The sequence below is a fragment of the Cervus canadensis genome, chromosome 26 (assembly GCF_019320065.1).
Source record: "Cervus canadensis isolate Bull #8, Minnesota chromosome 26, ASM1932006v1, whole genome shotgun sequence".
NCBI classification, from domain to species: Eukaryota; Metazoa; Chordata; class Mammalia; order Artiodactyla; family Cervidae; genus Cervus; species Cervus canadensis.
Window position 1 is genome coordinate 18,447,380 of NC_057411.1, and position 19,043 is coordinate 18,466,422.

A 19,043-nucleotide genomic window follows, 5' to 3' on the forward strand; every position below is an offset into this window, starting at 1 on the left:
TCAACTTTAATTACAATAAAAATCTGGAAACTTAAAATGTTTACAAAAGAATTCATAAATTCATATATTTGCCTAGCTTTGAATTAGTATGCAGTGATAAAGTTTACAAAAACATGAAAAAAGAAATGTAAAACTAAATTTAACAAATTAACTTTGAATACAGCATGTGTTTGAAGACTTCTAGCATCAGCAATTCAGTTTGGACCATGACTCCCAGAGAAACAGGAATCACTGGAGTATATTAATGTTGCAACATTTTACTTGATTTACTCTATTTTTTTCAGTAAACACTGTACACCTTACCCCGACATAGCTTTGTATCAAAGTATTTTCTTAGACCATTCTTGGTGAATAATGTTATTTGATATTATTTTTTTTCTGAAATATCTTATCAATATCTTCATTTATGTTCCCTAATAATCCACTTAGTTACATTTAATGCTACCAATAAGTCATTCTTAGACACTGATTTCCAAAATAATAATTGAGTTATTTATCCATTTATAAAATCAATATATGAACATTGTAGAGACATTCAAAACCTAGAAAAAAGATGTAGATAGCCCCACTCACCCCACATAAACTCCATGTTTCATTCTCTGTTATATCTTTACACAGATTGAATCCATGATGAAACAAGCAAAAAATGCTATGAATTACTTCAATGTGTTTCAATGTATTTACTTATAATGCTTATCTATCATATATGTGGAATTCCAATTTTAAGTAACTTTAATTAACAGGAGATCAGTATTTCTCATGACACTTTTGCATTAGTATAAAGAAAATGCTTATTCTCCTTCTTGATTCTAGCATCCAACTTGGACAATTTCTTAGGTATTGCAAAGTGAGTTTTTAAACTTTCACCCTCTTCACTCTTCCCTAAGAGAGGAGTGATGTCTCTGGGAGTTTATAAGAAGCAGTTGGATAAGTGTGGCTTCCCTTCCCTTTTGTGATCTGCTTCTCAGTATTATGTCAGCAATCTTGTCTACTCCTACTTCCATAGAACATACACTTCTGGGCCAGGTTCTCCAAGCCACCTCTTAGAGTCTGGTTTGAACACTGATCTATTTTTATCCCTGTTCTATTAGAACTCAAGCTGTTCTAGATAGTGCATGTCATTCAGATCTAGTCTGTACAAAAAGAACAATACAGTGCGTCTCCTACATACAAATAAGCTCCATTCCGACAGCCCGTCTGTAAGTCCTATTTGTTTTTAAGTCCAACAAATTTAGCCTAGGCTTCCCCAGTAGCTCACACAGTAAAGAATCTGCTGCAATGCAGGAGACCTGGGTTTGATCTCTGAGTAGGGGAGATTCAATGGAGAGGGAAATAGCAACCCACTCCAGTATTCTTGCCTAGAGAATTCCAAGGACAGAGGAGCCTGGCAGGCTACAGTCCATGGGGTTGCAAAGTCAGACATGACTGAGTGACTAATACACAAATTTAGCCTAGGTACCCAACTAACACAAATCACCTACATGGTATTGTACCATAATGAGTTTATAATACCTTTCATACAAATAATACATAAAAAACAAACACAAAAATAAACCGTTTTTAATTTTACAGTACTATACTTTGAAAAGCACAGTAGTACTGTACAATAGCTGGCATACAAGGGCACAGTCACATATTTGAAAGATTGCAATTTAAAGGTTCATATGTAGGGAACTTACTGTAAGATGGGAGTGGAGGTTAGAAAATCTAATCTAACATAATATATCTAAGCCAAAGACACCAGTTCAGCTTTAGAAATTCTAAGTGCATCTTTAGTTTCTACCTGTTTATTCCTTTATCAATAGCTCACTTGGTCATGGATTTAGAAAAGAGAAAGAGGAATGATTATTGCCTTTAGATTTCAACAACTATTATGGCAAAACAACAACTCAGGGAAGAAGAGGGAAATCAAGAAACTATAGGGAATGTGAAGCATACACTTCCAATTTTATGCTCTCAAATTTTAAAATAAATTTTATGCTACAGTGTTAAGACCTTTGTCATAGGTTTTCTAAAATTATCAGGTATACATACATGCTACCTGCTGATACTTCCAAATAGAATAGGCATTATGCAGGGTTACTGGCCATGAGATTGTGTTTTTCCCTGTAGTATACTGCAGTCACTACTGAAGGTTAACAGCTTCATCATCTGGGACACTTTGAAAACGTTCTGTGACTTTATCTTTCAATGCCGTGAAGCCTAGTGAAGCTGATGCTAGATTGCATTGCAGTATTCCGGCAGCGTGAACCATTTGGCAGCAACAGAACACAAATAAAGCACTCGCTATACACGTCGGGCCTTCATCATCATGACTGCAAATCAACTGTCATGGATTTACACCTAAAATTGTAACATGCAATTGGATAACTACAAATTGGATAACTGCAGTTGCTAAAATTAACATGGAAAAGGAAGAAAGGACATTTTTTATTCTGTTAGTCCCACCTTTTCAAAATATTTGATTTCATACTCCAGGATGATTCCATTGGGGCGATCTGGCTCTTGCCAAGACAAGGAGATGCTGTTCTTAGCTATCTTCCCCTTTTTCACATTGGTGATTGGAGAGGGGGCTGCAAAATGGAGAGTGGCATGATTAACAGAGTCTTCAAATTCCACCCGTCTGTCATGTGTATCGGCACACTTGAAGGTGATATAATAAATATATCAAACACTTAACTTTTCATTGCACCTGGAAACAGTTATTCTTTATATACAAGTTTTTATAGATTTAGAAGTGCTTTAAAAATATAAATCAACTTATATCCTGAGAAATTTCTCTAATAAAATTATAGTCACATAGAATCTTAAGTCCACATTTTCTCTATAAAGTTTAGATACACAAACTATCTTCTGTTTATAGAATAAAGATGTTCTTAATGATCTTATGTCTATTCTATGTTTCTAAAATTCATGAACTCTATAACATATTCCGTAACACTAACACGTACATGGTTATCCCTATTACCATATTTTTATAACATTAAGACTTTCATAATTTCTTATTTTTGAAATCATATGAGTCTATAATCATTGAAATTTCATATATTAAATACAGTGGAGGTCTTTCTTAAAACTATGCTTAAATATGTGTAGTATATATAAAACAATAGCAAATAAAAGAAGCATTTCCCTTCACATCCATTTTCCCCAAATATTTCATTAGAAATTACAGTTGCTTATGATGTTCATTGTTATTTGCCAGTGTCTATTAAATGACTATTTATCTGATAATAATAGAAAAAAAATGCTACTTTCTGAGTATTTTGAACTCCCACACATTTGAATATTTGACTCGGCATCCCTTTTTTATCAAACTGATGAAATTTGTATAGACTCTGGGTTTGACACCCTAAAGAGGTGCTGACATAATTTTCTTGATGTAGATAACCTTTATTTTTGTAGTTTTCAGATTTTATAGAAGACAAAGCAAAAAATTATCATGGGCATGCAGATTCTTTACCCCTCGTGCCCCCCGGGGTGCCTATGTGTATGTATATATATATATATATATATACACACACATGCACAAACACACACACACACACACATCATGAGTGTATGTACGTGTAGAGACAGAGAAATAATACATAATATGCATATTTTATGTATTTATAATGTACATGTAATAAGATGGAAAAGATGTCAGCCAAAGTGAGTAGTGTATAACCACTATGTGATAGCCCTGTGGTAGTGTATATATAGCCTTACGTGAACAATATTATATATCTACTGAGATTAAAATTTATATATATGTTGGGCTTCCCTTGTGTCTCAGATGGTAAAGAATCTGCATGTAATGCAGGAGGACTCAGGTTCGATTCCTGGGTTGGGACGATCCCCTGGAGAAGGAAACGGCAACCCACTCCAGTATTCTTGCCTGGAGAATCCCATGGACAGAGGAGCCTGGTGGACTACATACAGCCCATGGGGTCACAGAGAGTCAAACACGACTGAGCAGCTGAGAAAGAGAAATAGCAACGTATACGCTATATTGTTGTTGCTGTCTCAGTCTCTAAGTTGTGTCCAATTCTTTGCGACCCCATGGACTACAGCCCATTAGGCCCCTCTGACCATGGGAATTCCCAAACAGGAATACTGCAGTGGGTCATCAATTCCTTCTCAAAGGGATCTTCGTGACTCAGGCAGCAGACTCTGGCCTCCTGTGTCTCCTGCAATGGCAGGCAGATTATTCACTGCTGAGCACCAGGGAAGCCCTATATGCTACATCCATATACATATGGATGCATAGTATTTCTATTTTAATTTCCAGCAGTATTCAGTCAAAATAATACACTGTAACTTGTCATGTTTAAGTATCTTTTCCATTCCTCAGAAAATGTAACCAAATCAGAGGCACCATTTGGAGCAACAGACAGCAAGAACCAAGTTCAGAACTATTTGCGGGGCTCCACGCTAGTGTAAAAAGGGGTTGGGAAGAGGCTCATCATTTAAAAACAGAAGAGAGATCACGTCATTCCTCTGTACCTCTGGGTCTCACTGCAGAGTAAAACCCAAACGTGGACATACACACAAGCATCAATACCGTCCGGCTCTCTGCATCTTCTTTGACCTCACCACTTCCTGCTACTTCAGCAGCTCCGCCCAGGCTGGTGGCCCCAGGCACTTCTGACACACTCCTGCATAGCGTTAGCTGCTCACTCGTGTCCAACTCTTTGTGACCCCATGGACTGTAGCCCAACAAGCTCCTCTTTCCATGGAATTCTCCAGGCAAGAATACTGGAGTGGGTTACAATTTCCTTCTCTAGGCTGGCTGCCCCAGGCACTTCTGACACACTCCTGCCTAAGGATTTTCAATCTGCATCCTCTTATTCAGAGGTGCTTCTCACTCTAACTCCAGAGCTCGCTCCCTCTTCTGGATTTCTCACTGAGACCTTTGCTCTTTGCTCTCTCCCTTGCCACCCTCCCCATATCTTGCCACATCCTCTGATCTTCACAAATTAATTTTCCCCTATTTCTTGCACTTCTATCAGCTGATATTCATATCTTATCTTATTTCTATATGAATTCTTCCTTATTCCTATTTGCTTTTTTCAATCCTCTCAAGTAGAGTGTAATTTTATGAGCGCAGTGATATTGTTATTCTCATCCGCTACTGAATCTTAGCTCTAGAACAGCACCTGGACAGAGGACGGTCCAATAAATATGTATGGAATAAATCAGTGCTGGTAAAAAATCAAATACAGAGGAATCTTTTATTTTTGATTATATATTATATTATGTCAGCAAATTCATCTATTAAAAGTGACATGTCTTTCAATAAAATTAAAATAGAAACAACTATATGTAAGACCAAAGTCTGGTAACTGTCTAGTGTCTTATAAACCCATAGGTTATATTGACTTTGATACTATAATATGTACTTTTATTCTTTTAATCATAGGGCTTTGTGGTGTTCAGATTCAGAGAATGTATAATTTCAGCTTTATCTTATATTCTTTTTTTAAAAAAATATTTTTTAATTGAAGGCTAATTACTTTACAGAATTTTGTTGTTTTTCTGTCAAACATCAAAAAGAATCAGTCATAGGTTTGCATGTGTCCCCTCCCTCTGTCCAGCTCCACAAATTTTCTGGTGGCTTGGATGGTAAAGAATCTTGTCTCTAACACAGGAGCTCTGGGTTGGGAAGATCCCCCTGGAGAAGGAAATGGCTACCCACTCCAATATTCTTGCCTGGACGACTCCATGGACAGAAGATGTGGTGGGCTACAGTCCAGGGGGTCACAAAGAGTCACAGACAACTGAGCGACTGATCAACTTTCATTTTGGGCCTTCCCTGCTGGTTCAGATGGTAAAGAATCTGCCCAAAATGCAGGAGACCTGAGTTTGATCATGGGTCCAGAAGATCCCCTGGAGAAGGAAATGGCAACCCATTTCTAGTATTGTTGCCTGGAAAATTCCATGGACAGAGGAGCCTGGTGGGCTACAGTCCATGGGGTCAAAAGAGTCAGACATGACTGAGCACACATACACACTATAGAACACAAAGTGTGTGTACGAAGCCAAAATTGTTTAAAACTAGTTTGGAAATCGAAGTTTAATTACTTTCATGTAAACCCTTTATTTGACTGGTGGTTCTCACAGTCACATTCTGGAATAAGTGCAAAGTCCCTATTGATTCCCTCATAAGGGAAAAGTCATTCCATCTTCGGTACTACGGACAAACCATCCAGAATACAGGGAAAGAAGGAAGAGCAAGCCATAGGCCCCCTAGTTCATCATTGTGTTTGCAGCAAAGTAGCAAATTTACTGATGTAGAAACAGGAAGAGAGAATTCAGGAAGATAACATAATTTTTTTTAATGTACTGTGTTCGATAGTGTGTATCTTTATGAATCACATAAACTACACTTACTGTCCCATTACCACTATATATGTGTTGCATTATACTTTAGTAAAGATCCACAAACTGTCTTTAAAGTTCTTCACTCATTTCACTACATTGCAGACATCCTCATTTTGGTTGATGTAGTTTTTATAGACAGGTTTCAGTTTTCTCTTAATGAACTAATGGTGTTGCCAATTTTCTATTCAAAACTGCATTTAATATGCATGCTCCATGAAGGCAGGGATTAATTTGATATAGTTCACTGCTATATTGCCAGCACCAGAAAATTAATTGGCATATAGATATTTCATAAATATTTGTTGAATGGATACATGCATGAATGAATGAGAAATACAAACATCATCAAGGATCATTCAAAACCAAGTTTATCTCATCTTACATGCATATACTAGGATCCTATTAGTTAGGAACTTGCATTTTATTTAAAATAATCCATTCTTCAATAAAATAAAGAACCATTTCAAAGTGAAGCTATCAAATAAATATCAACACAGACATAATCATCCTGAAATGGAATTCTTTGTTATTTACTTACATCCATCAAAGTTAAGCATAAGCCATATGGCTTTCAAAAACTGTTTGATTTAATAAACACCACTGTTTTCCATACTTGGTTGTCTCAGAGGCTAACGAGTGCCCTTTAAATCATGGTTCAGAATGGAAGGAAGAGAGGAGACCACTTCTCAGCTCAGAGTAGTTCAAGAATAACATGCTTGGTGAAGAGATGATCTCTTTGTCATTTGGGTAAAGCTGATCAAAGTAGGGACACTGACAGCTCCTGGGGTATAATGATGATGTGCAAATTGTAAATGGCAGCACTCTTACCCAACTGCAAAGTATTTTAGAGATAATATGTATATTAAAATAACTAACAAGATTTGTCAGCATCAGAACATGTTTAATTTATTTCATTTATCTCCCTTACCTGTTGTTCATTCTTTATCCACTCAATCTTTTATTAAGTAAGCCTGGAACAAACTGAGAATGATGGCACAGAGCATTACTGCCTGTAAAACTTGCTGGATGATGTTAAATCATAAATATTACCATACTAGGGCTTCCCTGGTATCTCAGACAGTAAACAATCTGCCTGCAATGCAGGACCCTGGGTTTGATACCTGGGTTGGGAAGATCCTGTGGAGGAGGGCATGGCAAGCCACTTGTATTCTTGCTTGGAGAATCCCCATAGAGAGAGGAGCCTGGCGGGCTACAGTCCATGGGTCACAAAGAGTTGGGCACGACTGAGTGACTAAGCACGCACAGCATAGTGTAAGAACAAAAATACCAGAGAAATAAAGTGGACTAGAACAAAATAATTTGCATAGTTTCTAAGTTTCACCTTAGAGATATGTGGAAACATTCCAAATTGCTTCTAAGTATTGTAGCTTACATATTGGAAGTGAACTTTGAGTATCAGTATAATAAGGAAGATGTTTATCCTTTAGACAGTAACATTTCCCTAATTAATCTCAATTCAGTTCACTTCAGTCGCTCAGTCGTGTCTAACTCTTTGCGACCCCATGAACCGCAGCACGCCAGGCCTCCCTGTCCATCACTCCCAGAGTCCACCCAAATCCATGTCCATCAAGTCGATGATGCCATCCAACCATCTCATCCTTTAGTGTCCCCTTCTCCTCCTACCCTCAATCTTTCCCAGCATCAGGGTCTTTTCCAATGAGTCAGCTCTTTGCATCAGGTGGCCAAAGTATTGGAGTTTCAGCTTCAACATCAGTCCCTTCAATGAACATACCAGACTGATTTCCTTTAGGATGGACTGGCTGGATCTCCTTGCAGTCCAAGGGACTCTCAAGAGTCTTCCCCAGCACCACAGTTCAAAAACATCAATTCTGTGGTTCTCAGCTTTCTTTATAGTCCAGCTCTCACATCCATACATGAACACTGGTAAAACCATAGCCTTGACTAGACAGACCTTTCTTGGCAAAGTAATGTCTCTGCTTTTTAATATGCCATCTAGGTTGGTCATAACTTTCCTTCCAGAGAGTAAGCGTCTTTTAATTTCATGGCTGCAATCACCATCTGCAGTGATTTTGGAGCACAAAAAAATAAAGTCTGACACTGTTTCCACCATTTCCCCATCTATTTCCCATGAAGTGATGGGACCAGTGCCATGATCTTAGTTTTCTGAATGTTGAGCTTTAAGCCAACTTTTTCACTCTCCTCTTTCACCTTCGTCAAGAGGCTCTTTAGTTCTTCCTCACTTTCTACCATAAGGGTGGTGTCATCTGCATATCTGAGTTTATTGATATTTCTCCCAGCATTCACCTAATTGAATTAAAAAAACTTAAATCGAGAATGATTTTATATTTATAGAAAGATTATTAAGGTAGTAAAGAGAGATTCCATATATCCCACACCTAATGTCTTCTATTTTCATTTTAGGATGTTTTAGAAACATCATAAAAAGCAGTGGATGCACGTATCTGTATAACTGATTCACTCTGCTGTACAACAGAAACACAATATTGTAAATCAGCTATAACCCATAAACATTTTTAAAAAAGAAACAACTTACACCAGTATAGTAGATCTACCACAATTAATGAACCAATATTGATACATTATTAAAGTTCATATTTTATTCCACTTTCCTTAGGTATACTTATTATTATTTTTCTTTCCCAGGATCCCACTCAGCACGCCATATTACATTTAGTCATCACATTTCCTCAGGCTCCTCTGGGCTTTAATAGTTTCTCAAACTGCTTGATTTGATGACTTTGACAGTGCTGAGGCATATGGGTCAGGTATTTTGTAAAGTATCTCTCAGCTGGGATTAATATGATGTTTTTCTCATGATTAGACTTGAGATAGAAGTTATTTTTGGAGGAAGGTACAGAGGTAAAGTGCTTTTTCCATGACATCCTATCAAGGGCAGAGGCATAACTCATCAATATTAGGTTAACTTTGATCACCTGACAGAGGTAGCACTAGATTTCTTCACAGTAAAGTTATTCATTTCCCAGTTTTCCCATACGCTTGGAAGAAAGTGACTATGTGCAGCCCACACTTAAGGAAGGTGGAGCAATGGTCTACCTCCTTGAGCGTGGAGTATCTGCCCAAATTATTATCTATTGAACCCTATGTGTTTGCTTCATCATTTATTTATATTTTTGTGGAGTACAGACACATCAATTTTTTAATACTTTAGCTTATAATCTAATGCTTTATTTTTTATTCAAATTGTTAAAGTTTTGGTCATTGATTACTCTTTCAGTTAGCTTCTATGTCTTTTTGACATACCTCTATCATTATGGGTTTTCTGTCTGGATTCTACATCACTTTCTTACCTCTTGGCACTGCAAGACAAGATGCTTCAGGCTCATCTTGTTTCATTTACTGCCCTCAATCCTAGAATAAGTCATTTCTCCTAGGAACACTGGTTTCCTACATTGGAGAATTCTACTGGACACCAAGGTCTGGATCGTAAGCATGCTTCTTGCTACTGGGGTTTTGTTTCTTGGCCCTCTCGCATGACAAAGTCAGGAAATAAATGCATGTATGTTAACCTGTGTATATCTATAAACATTTCCAAATGTAGCAAGAGCTATTTGTGTGCACACACACACACATATATATATAAAGCTTAACATGAATATACACTGATGCCACTAACTCTAATCAGCAATCACACAGGTTATTCTAGCCTCTTTAATTTATCTGTAATCTCCAACTTCAACACTGGCTCCCACCATCCGCCACGCAATTACTTTATTTTCAGTATATATTTCTAATTATTAAAGAATTGCCAATCTGTGTCTGTCTGACTTACTGATACTTACATAATGCAGAAATCTTTAACATCTCAGTGGCATAAGCAATGATAAAACAAAAGTCTGCTATCTGTTACGTAAAAGAGCATGTCATCCTAACTTTTCAAATACAGAACCTAGTTTAGTGTTCTCAGATAGGAAAGGGTGCCATGGTATAGACAGCTTTGAAATCAAGCAAAATTGGTTTCAAATTCTTTTGGCAACCAGCCATTTCCTAGCTGAGTGACCTTGTTTAAATAACCTAACAACTATGAATGTTTATTCTATCTTTAAAATAGGAACACTGATACAAACTTTTTACCAGACTGTAATCTGATTCTGTGTTACGGTATCAGGTACAGTGCGTGTATGTCTGATAAGTGGATTCAGTCGTATTTGACTCTGTGGGACCCTGTGGACTGTAGCCTGACAAGTTCCTCTGTCCTTGGGATTATCCAGGCAAGAATACTGGAGTGGGCTGCCATGTCCTTCTCCAGGGGATTTTCCCAACCCAGGGCTCCTGGGTTCTCCTACATCTCCTGCTGAGCCACCTGGAAAGTCCCAAGTATTGGTTACTTGTATTTTTTTTTAATAATACATTTCTATGCATTTGACCTATTCATGTAAAATTTTAATCTTAAAGCACTGAGAAACACAAGATAATATGGATATATACTGGAAAAACCCCTGATGCTGGAAAAGATTTAAGGCATGAGGAGAAGGGGACGACAGAGGACGAGATGGTTGGATGGCATCTCTGACTCGATGGAGTTTGAGCAAGCTCCGGCAGTTGGTGATGGACAGGGAAGTCTGGCATGCTGCAGTTCATGGGATTGAAAAGAGTCGGACATGACTGAATGACTGAACTGAACTGATGGATATATTTTCAGTCTGTGACAGTCCACGAAAATGTTAAAAGTTCTTCAGATGGAACTTCTTTTACTTGCCTCCAAAAGTCCCTCCACACAAGTCATGTGTTCATTTACACACAAGCTTTAAAAAACATGCATCTTACAATTAATTCCATTGGCAAAATTTGGCCAATGGATATCAAAGTCAATATCTCCTGGCTGAAACCTACCACTCCTCTCTTCCACACACAGTTCATCATATTTAGGTGATTCTTCTTATCCAGATGAGTCTGGACCAGTTTTTCTTAAAAACACAGATTATTAGTCTTCACTCCAGGAAATTCTGACTCAGGAGATCAGACTGGGGCCAAGGATTCTCTGTTTTCAATGAACAATTTAACTGAATCAGTTTTTCAGTAATTTGGGGAAGCATTAAAGGAAACCATACTGGAATCAGTTCTTTTAACAAAATTATATAGACTTGGAAACCTTAGGCTAGAAGCTGGATCAGTGTTGTTTTGTGAACTGTTGCCTTCTTAAACCTTTGGCTCACTCTTATTACCTTGCTATCTTGATGTCTTATACAATATTTGCCTTTCTTCATTTGTGGACTGTTTCTTAATAGGTCGGGAAAATATAAAAAGAAACAGTCTATTAACACTTTGCAAATTGATGTGTTTGTACATTCATATGTAATCTGTTTTAGTCCAACCAGACTATAATCTCTGTAAAATCTGAAAACTCTTGTGCCCTTTTTCAGTATTGTCTGCTAGTTTTTGGAACAGTTTCTGGATGATACTATGCACATGCAAATATTGATAAGTAAACAGGTGAACAAACAATTGCTCACATTCTATTATAATAGATTTGTTTGCATTTTTTAGAGTTTTACACAAATGACATTAACAATATGTATTTTTTTTTTTGGTTGGATTAATAAGGGACATGAGTAAACATGTTGGGAGAAATGGATATAAGCACTATCTTATTTGTGCTAATGTTTCCCAAGTATGTAGATATGCAAAATCTTATCAAATTGTACACTTTATGTGAAGTTTATTATATATCAGTTATACACCAATAAGGGCTTCCTAGGTGGCACTTGTGGTAAAGAACCCACCTGCCAAATGCAGGAGACTAAGAGATATGGCTCCATCCCTTGAGTTGGGATGATCCCCTGGAGGAGGGCATGGCAACCGACTCCAGTATTCTTGCCTGGAGTATCCCATGGACAGAGGAGCCTGGCATATTATGTTACACAGGATCTCTTTAGTCTCAGAGTCAAACATGACTGAAGCCACTTAGCACACATGCAACAAACACATTAAAGTATATGTACACGTGTGTGTTTGAAATGAAAAGTATATGTGCCCAATGACCCTCTAAGACATTTATCAAAATGTGAATTAGTTAGGAAAGGGTAATAAACCATTTCAAAAGTTATAATTTTGGGTAATATTTCAATCTATTTTATAGATAAAAATCTATTTTCATAATCTATTTTTACATAATTCATATTTAGTGCCTTTGATAAACACTCTATATGGATAATTACTTCTTTGGTGTTTATATAGACTGAAATAAATATAAAAATTAATGACTACAATCCTAGTTACAGACTTGATATTTTTGTCTTTGTATTGTATTGACAATCTGAAATTGTCAAAATGGAAAAGTAGGCAGGTATTTTAAAAGTATATACATGCTGCCTGGTGCACTGGGAAGACCCAGAGGAATCGGGTGGAGAGGGAGGTGAGAGGGGGGATCGGGATGGGGAATACATGTAAATCCGTGGCTGATTCATGTCAATGTATGGCAAAACCCACTTCAATACTGTAGAGTAATTAGCCTCCAACTAATAAAAATAAATGAAAAAAAAGGTATATACATGGCCATTGAGTATTTATCACATATTTCATATTCTATGTAGTATATAAATTATACTAATGTATATGTATACATTTATTCTATACTTAATATATGTTTAGTATTATGTTGTCATCTGATACCACCAGACCAAGAGAAGTAACTAGTGTATTTTCACCACACCTGGTATACATGGTCTCTTTCAAACAAAAAAGGCATTTTTGAGGTTTCTTGCTCAAAATAAAATTTCAATCTGCTCATTCAGACAAAACCTACAATCACTCCATCTTAAAAGCCTGCAAGTGGATCTTTTGATATATGATCTCAGTGAAGTTTAGAAAGGACCATTCCAAAAAAACCTAGCTTTAAATGTCAATAGTTCTAGGGAAACAATATCGTTTTTAATAAAAAGTACCTATGACCTGAAATGTCCCATTAGGTACAGTTTGCTCTTTTAAAAAGACTTGAAAACTATAAGATACTGAAAATTAATTGTTTTCAGTGGGAAATAAAAGCAAATTAATTGCAAAGAAGTAATTTTGATGTGATCTGACTTAATAGTATTAACCATATGCTTCAAATACCGTTTTGAAGTCATATGCTCAATGATGCTAATTAGAAAAGAAAATGGCAAAAATAAAAATAAAGAACTATATCACTGGCATTTATAGTCAACATTTTTCTGAAACAATCATGCAGATTACAAAACAAATATTAAATGTAACAATGTGTAAAATGACACCTGCCTCTTTATGAATTAATCCCACACCAAATAAACTCCTTTAGAATTTGGTTTCCATTTATTACTTCTTATTACCTTATAGTAGAATTTTTAGTACATACAGTGGTGTTTGTATCAATGGCTATTTAATCTTAACCACAGTATCCACTTAATAAGAAAGAGAATTTAAATAATTTTTACAGTACCCTTTCAAAATAAAGAGGGGTTATATATAGCAAGTGACATGGCACAGCTAGAAAACTTTAATCAACACAGTATTCTTAATATACATTATATCCAAGGGAATACAGTCCCATGTATAATTTTCAATATCATGTATCAATATTACACCTCAAGTATAGGATATGGCCATTAGCTTTATAGGTAGATAAATAGTTATTAGGTCAATAAAAAACAGTCTCATAATTCATGTTGTTTTTATAAAAGGAAAACTAATTTCTTCTTATAAATCCACATTATGTAAAGTCTTGTTAACCACAGAATAAGCCACAGAAATAAAACCATTAAGTGGTAACTTTAATTCAATTCTTAATTACTTCAAGGTTTTTATAATATAAACAAATCTGATCTAGCAATTTGACAAGCAAAATAAACACATCATAAATATAAAAAAGCCTATTTTTTTCTGTCTACTTCCTATTGGTCTCAATTGTATTTCTTAATAGCCATATAAAAATAGGGATTATTTATTTCAACAAAGATCATGATAGTAAGCTATTTACCTATTGACTATTAGAACCAGATTAGATTTGTTATAACATTAAAGTTCAAGGCCATCACATCTTCTTTCTTAAATATACTCTCTCTGGGGCCATCTGACAAGATTCTTTTATTAATAAAATCTGAAGTTGTGCTGGTAGAAAGAAGATATTAAACTTTAAGGCTACAAAACAACCAGAGAGACCTGAGCAGTGCTTATCAGCTGGCCTCATATACATCACAATTACAGTATCTTTAAACAGCATAATTGCTAGCAGCAATGACAGGCATTGAGTAAATACAAGATTAATGATTAAAGCTACTCAGCCTTTTAAAATCCAGACAAAATCCAAATCAAGATATTCTGTTCCAAGTTAGTAACATTATCAGATACTCAATTCTTCAGCTCTTACCATGGGGCCAATTTTAGTGACTCCAACCACATATTCTCCAAGTGGTAAGACATCTCAGCTAATATTGAAGTTGCATGTCATTTTTTTTTTTAGAGTTACCATATAGAAAAAATTTTAACCCCTCCTCTTCCTGTCCTTCTTTCCTAATTTAATTACTGAAAAACTAATACGTCAGAGACTAGTGACTTGGCTGTTGCATTCAATAGCACCACATGTTAGGTGAGTGATCATAAAATTGAAAATAATTTGGGAAAATTAGTTACAACAGATATAGAAAGTTAGACCATTCCTCTAAGAATCTATTTACCTGCCTTCAAACTATATAACTATATAATCTCAGAAAAGACAGAATGACCTCTGTTGATTTCCAAGGCAAACCATTCAATATCACAGTAATCCAAGTCTATGCCCCGACCAGTAATACTGAAGAAACTGAAGTTGAATGGTTCTACAAAGACCTTCAAGACTTTCTAGAACTAACATCCAAAACAGATTTCCTTTTCATTATAGGGGACTGGAATGCAAAAGTAGGAGTCAAGAAATACCTGGAGTAACAGGCAAATTCAACCTTGGAGTATGGAATGAAGCAGGGCGAAGGCTAATAGAGTTTTGCCAAGAGAACACAATGGTCATAGCAAACACCCTCTTCCAGCAACACAAGAGAATAATCTACACATGGACATCACCTGGTTAATACCGAAATCAGATTGATTATAATTTTGCAGCCAAAGATGGAGAAGCTCTATTCAGTCAGGAAAAACAAGACCAGGAGCTGACTATCACTCAGATCATGAACTCCTTACTGCCAAATTCAGGCTTAAATTGAAGAAAGTAGGGAAAACCACTAGACCATTCATATATGACCTACATCAGATCCCTTATGATTATAAAGTGGAAGTAAGAAATAAATTTAAGGGATTAGATCTGATAGACAGAGTGCCTGATGAACTACGGATGGAGGTTCATGACATTGTACAGGAGGCAGTGATCAAGGCAATCCCCAAGAAAAATAAATGCAAAAAAGCAAAACGGTTGTCTGAGGAGGCCTTACAAATAGCTGTAAAAAGAAGAGAAGCAAAAGGCAAAGGAGAAAAGGAAAGATATTCCTATTTGAATGCAGAGTTCCAAAGAATAGCAAGGAGAGATAAGAAAGCCTTCCTAGTGATCAATGCAAAGAAATAGAGGAAAACAATAGAATGGGAAAGACTATAGATATCGTCAAGAAAATTAGAGATACCAAGGGAACATTTCATGCAAAGATGGGCACAATAAAGGACAGAAATGGTATGGACCTAACAGAAGCAGAAGATATTAAGAAGAGGTGGCAAGAATACACAGAAGAACTGTACAAAAAAGATATTCATGACCCAGATAATCACAAAGGTGTGATCACTCACCTAGAGCCAGACATCCTGTAATACGAAGCCAAGTGGGCCTTAGGAAGCATCTCTGTGCACAAAGCTAGTGGAGGTGATGCAATTCCAGTTGAGCTATTTCAAATCCTGAAAGATGATGCTGTGAAGGTGCTGTACTCACTATGCCAGCAAATTTGGAAAACTCAGTAGTGGCCACAGGACTGGAAAAAGTCAGTTTTCAACCCAATCTCAAAGAAAGGCAATGCCAAAGAATGTTCAAACTACCACACAGTTGAACTCATTTCACACGCTAGTAAAGTAATGCTCAAAATTCTCCAAGCCAGGCTTCAACAGTATGTGAGCCTTGAACTTCGAGATGTTCAAGCTGGATTTAGAAAAGGCAGAGGAACCGGAGATCAAATTGCCAACATCCACTGGATCATCGAAAAAGCAAGAGAGTTCCAGAAAAACATCTACTTCTGCTTTATTGAATATATCAAAGCCTTTGACTCTGTAGATCACAACAAAACTGTGGAAAATTCTGAAAGAGATGGGAATACCAGGCCACCTGACCTGCCTCTTGAGAAATCTGTATGCAGGTCAGGAAGCAACAGTTAGAAATGGACATGGAAAAACAGACTGGTTCCAAATAGGAAAAGGAGTATGTCACCCTGCTTATTTAACTTATATCCAGAGTACATCATGAAAAATGCTGGGCTGGATGAAGCACAAGGTGGAATCAAAATTGCGAGGAGAAATATCAATAACCTCAGATATGCAGATGGCACCACTCTTATGGCAGAAAGCGAAGAACTAAAGAGCCTCTTGATGAAAGTGATAGAAGAGAGTGAAAAAGTTGGCTTAAAACTCAACATTCAGAAAATTAAGATCATGGCATCTGGTCCCATCACTTCATGGCAAATACATGGGGAAACAATGGAAATAGTGGCAGACTTAACTTTATTGGGCTCCAAAATCACTGAAGATGGTGATTGGAGCCATGAAATTAAAAGATGCTTGTTTCTTAGAGAAAAGTAATGACCATCCTAGACAGCATATTAAAAAGCAGAGACATTACTTTGCCAATAAAGTCTGTCTGGTCAAAGCTACGGTTTTTCCAGTAGTCATGTATGGATGTGAGAGTTTTGGACTATAAAGAAAGCTGAGTGCTGAAGAATAGATGCTTTTGAACTGTGGTGTTGGAGAAGGCTCTTTAGAGTCCCTTGGACTGCATGGAGATACAACCCGTCCATCCTAAAGGAGATCAGTCCTGAATATTCATTGGAAGGACTGATGCCTAAGCTGAAACTAACAATTTGGCCACCTGAAGCAAAGAACTGACTCATTGGAAAAGACCCTGAAGCTGGGAAAGATTGAAGGCAGCAGGAGAAGGGGACGACAGAGGATGAGATGGTTGGATGGCATCACCGACTGAATGGACATGAGTTTGAGTAAACTCTGAGAGTTGGTGATGGACAGGGTGGCCTGTCGAGCTGCAGTCCACAGGGTCACAAAGAGTCAGACACGACTGCAAAACTGAACTGAACTGAACTGAAACTATACAACTGTTGAGTACAGTGAGTGCCTCATTTATCTTTGTATCTTCTGTAACTACAAAAAGAACAAGCACATGCCCAGTAAAGAAAAATTAATCAATCAAGAAGTCAGTGAAACAGGAAACTGTTACAAGATATTTTTGCAAGTAGTGAAGATGTAATAACATCATTAAAAACATGATGGAATCTTTGTTTTTCAAATATATGGGTAAAACTGATAAATATTACTTTCCTTACATGTAAACTTTTATTTAAAAGTATAAGGGAGTGTTCTTGAAAAGAGTCTTCATGACATTACAAGTTTGATTCTATCTATGCACAAAAATGAAATAAACAAGACCAATGCTTGTGAATACAAAGAGAATTTGGGGTAGGTGAAAATTACTAAGTATTGTGATAAATATAATTTAATGCACTTTTCAAAGACCTAGTTATACAGAGTAGACTGTTAAACATGATGATTATAAATGCAGAAAGTTATCAGAGATAAACAAAACAGGCCAGAGCAATTTGTGATCAGATAAAATCATTCAAAATTACTGGAAGCAAAGTTTATTTGTACTTTTTTATAGGGAATAGCTCTAGTTAATTAGTGGAAACAAAAGTCAGAATATTTCACTTACCCTCATTGAGAATCATCTTAACTATCCATAGATTTCTGGGTTGAGTATCCATTTCAATTAAGTTCATAATCATTTTCCTTTATTCATTTGCCATTAGTCCATTACTTATTACTTCCTACAAGAGCTATTATATCTGCCTGGAACAGATTGTGTCTTATTTTGTGAGAAAGTAGGTAAAAATACTAAATAAATTCATTAGCTTATATATGAAAAGTATATTTATAATGCATAGCAAAAGTGGCTTCCCTGGTGGTTCAGAGGTAAAGAATCCACTTGTAATGCACAGGAGATGTAGATTCCTGATCAGGAAGATCCCTTGGAGTAGGAAAAGGCAACATGCTCCAGTGTTCTTGCCTAGACATCCCATGGTCAGAGGAGCCTGGCAGGTTACAGCCCACAGGGTTGCAAAGAGTCAAACAGAACTAAGCACACGTGCATGCATAAATATGTACATAAATATATGTAGCGCATCTATGTCTTAAGAGCTAAGAGTTCATAAGTAATGGAATTAGAATTTAAAGCAGATACATCATCTGCTGCTTTTATATATAATGAGGTATTTAGTAAAGTTAATTTTTAAAGTATGCAATAAAATGTTAGTCATTCAGTCGGGCATGACTGAGTGACTAACAACAACAACATATACATATCTGTATATAATAATTTTTACTTACTGATTCCCAAGCATCATATAAAGATTCTTAAGTATCTAACCTAGAGCAAAATAAAGAAATATTGAGTACAATTTAAGACAAATAGCTTTTTCTTAGTTCATTACTAATACTATAACATTGTTTTC

The 19,043-nt window shown here is 36.4% G+C and overlaps 1 protein-coding gene across 5 annotated transcripts in view; it reads right to left on the minus strand.

Moving 5' to 3' along the window:
• Positions 1-19,043, minus strand: part of EPHA5 (EPH receptor A5) — a 385,548-nt gene that overhangs the window by 124,831 nt on the left and 241,674 nt on the right. For all 5 annotated transcript variants that reach the window (XM_043447888.1, XM_043447887.1, XM_043447885.1 and 2 more), the window contains one exon: positions 2,449-2,573. In XM_043447888.1, the coding sequence (XP_043303823.1) occupies positions 2,449-2,573 (125 nt within the window). The remainder of the gene's footprint in view (positions 1-2,448; positions 2,574-19,043) is intronic.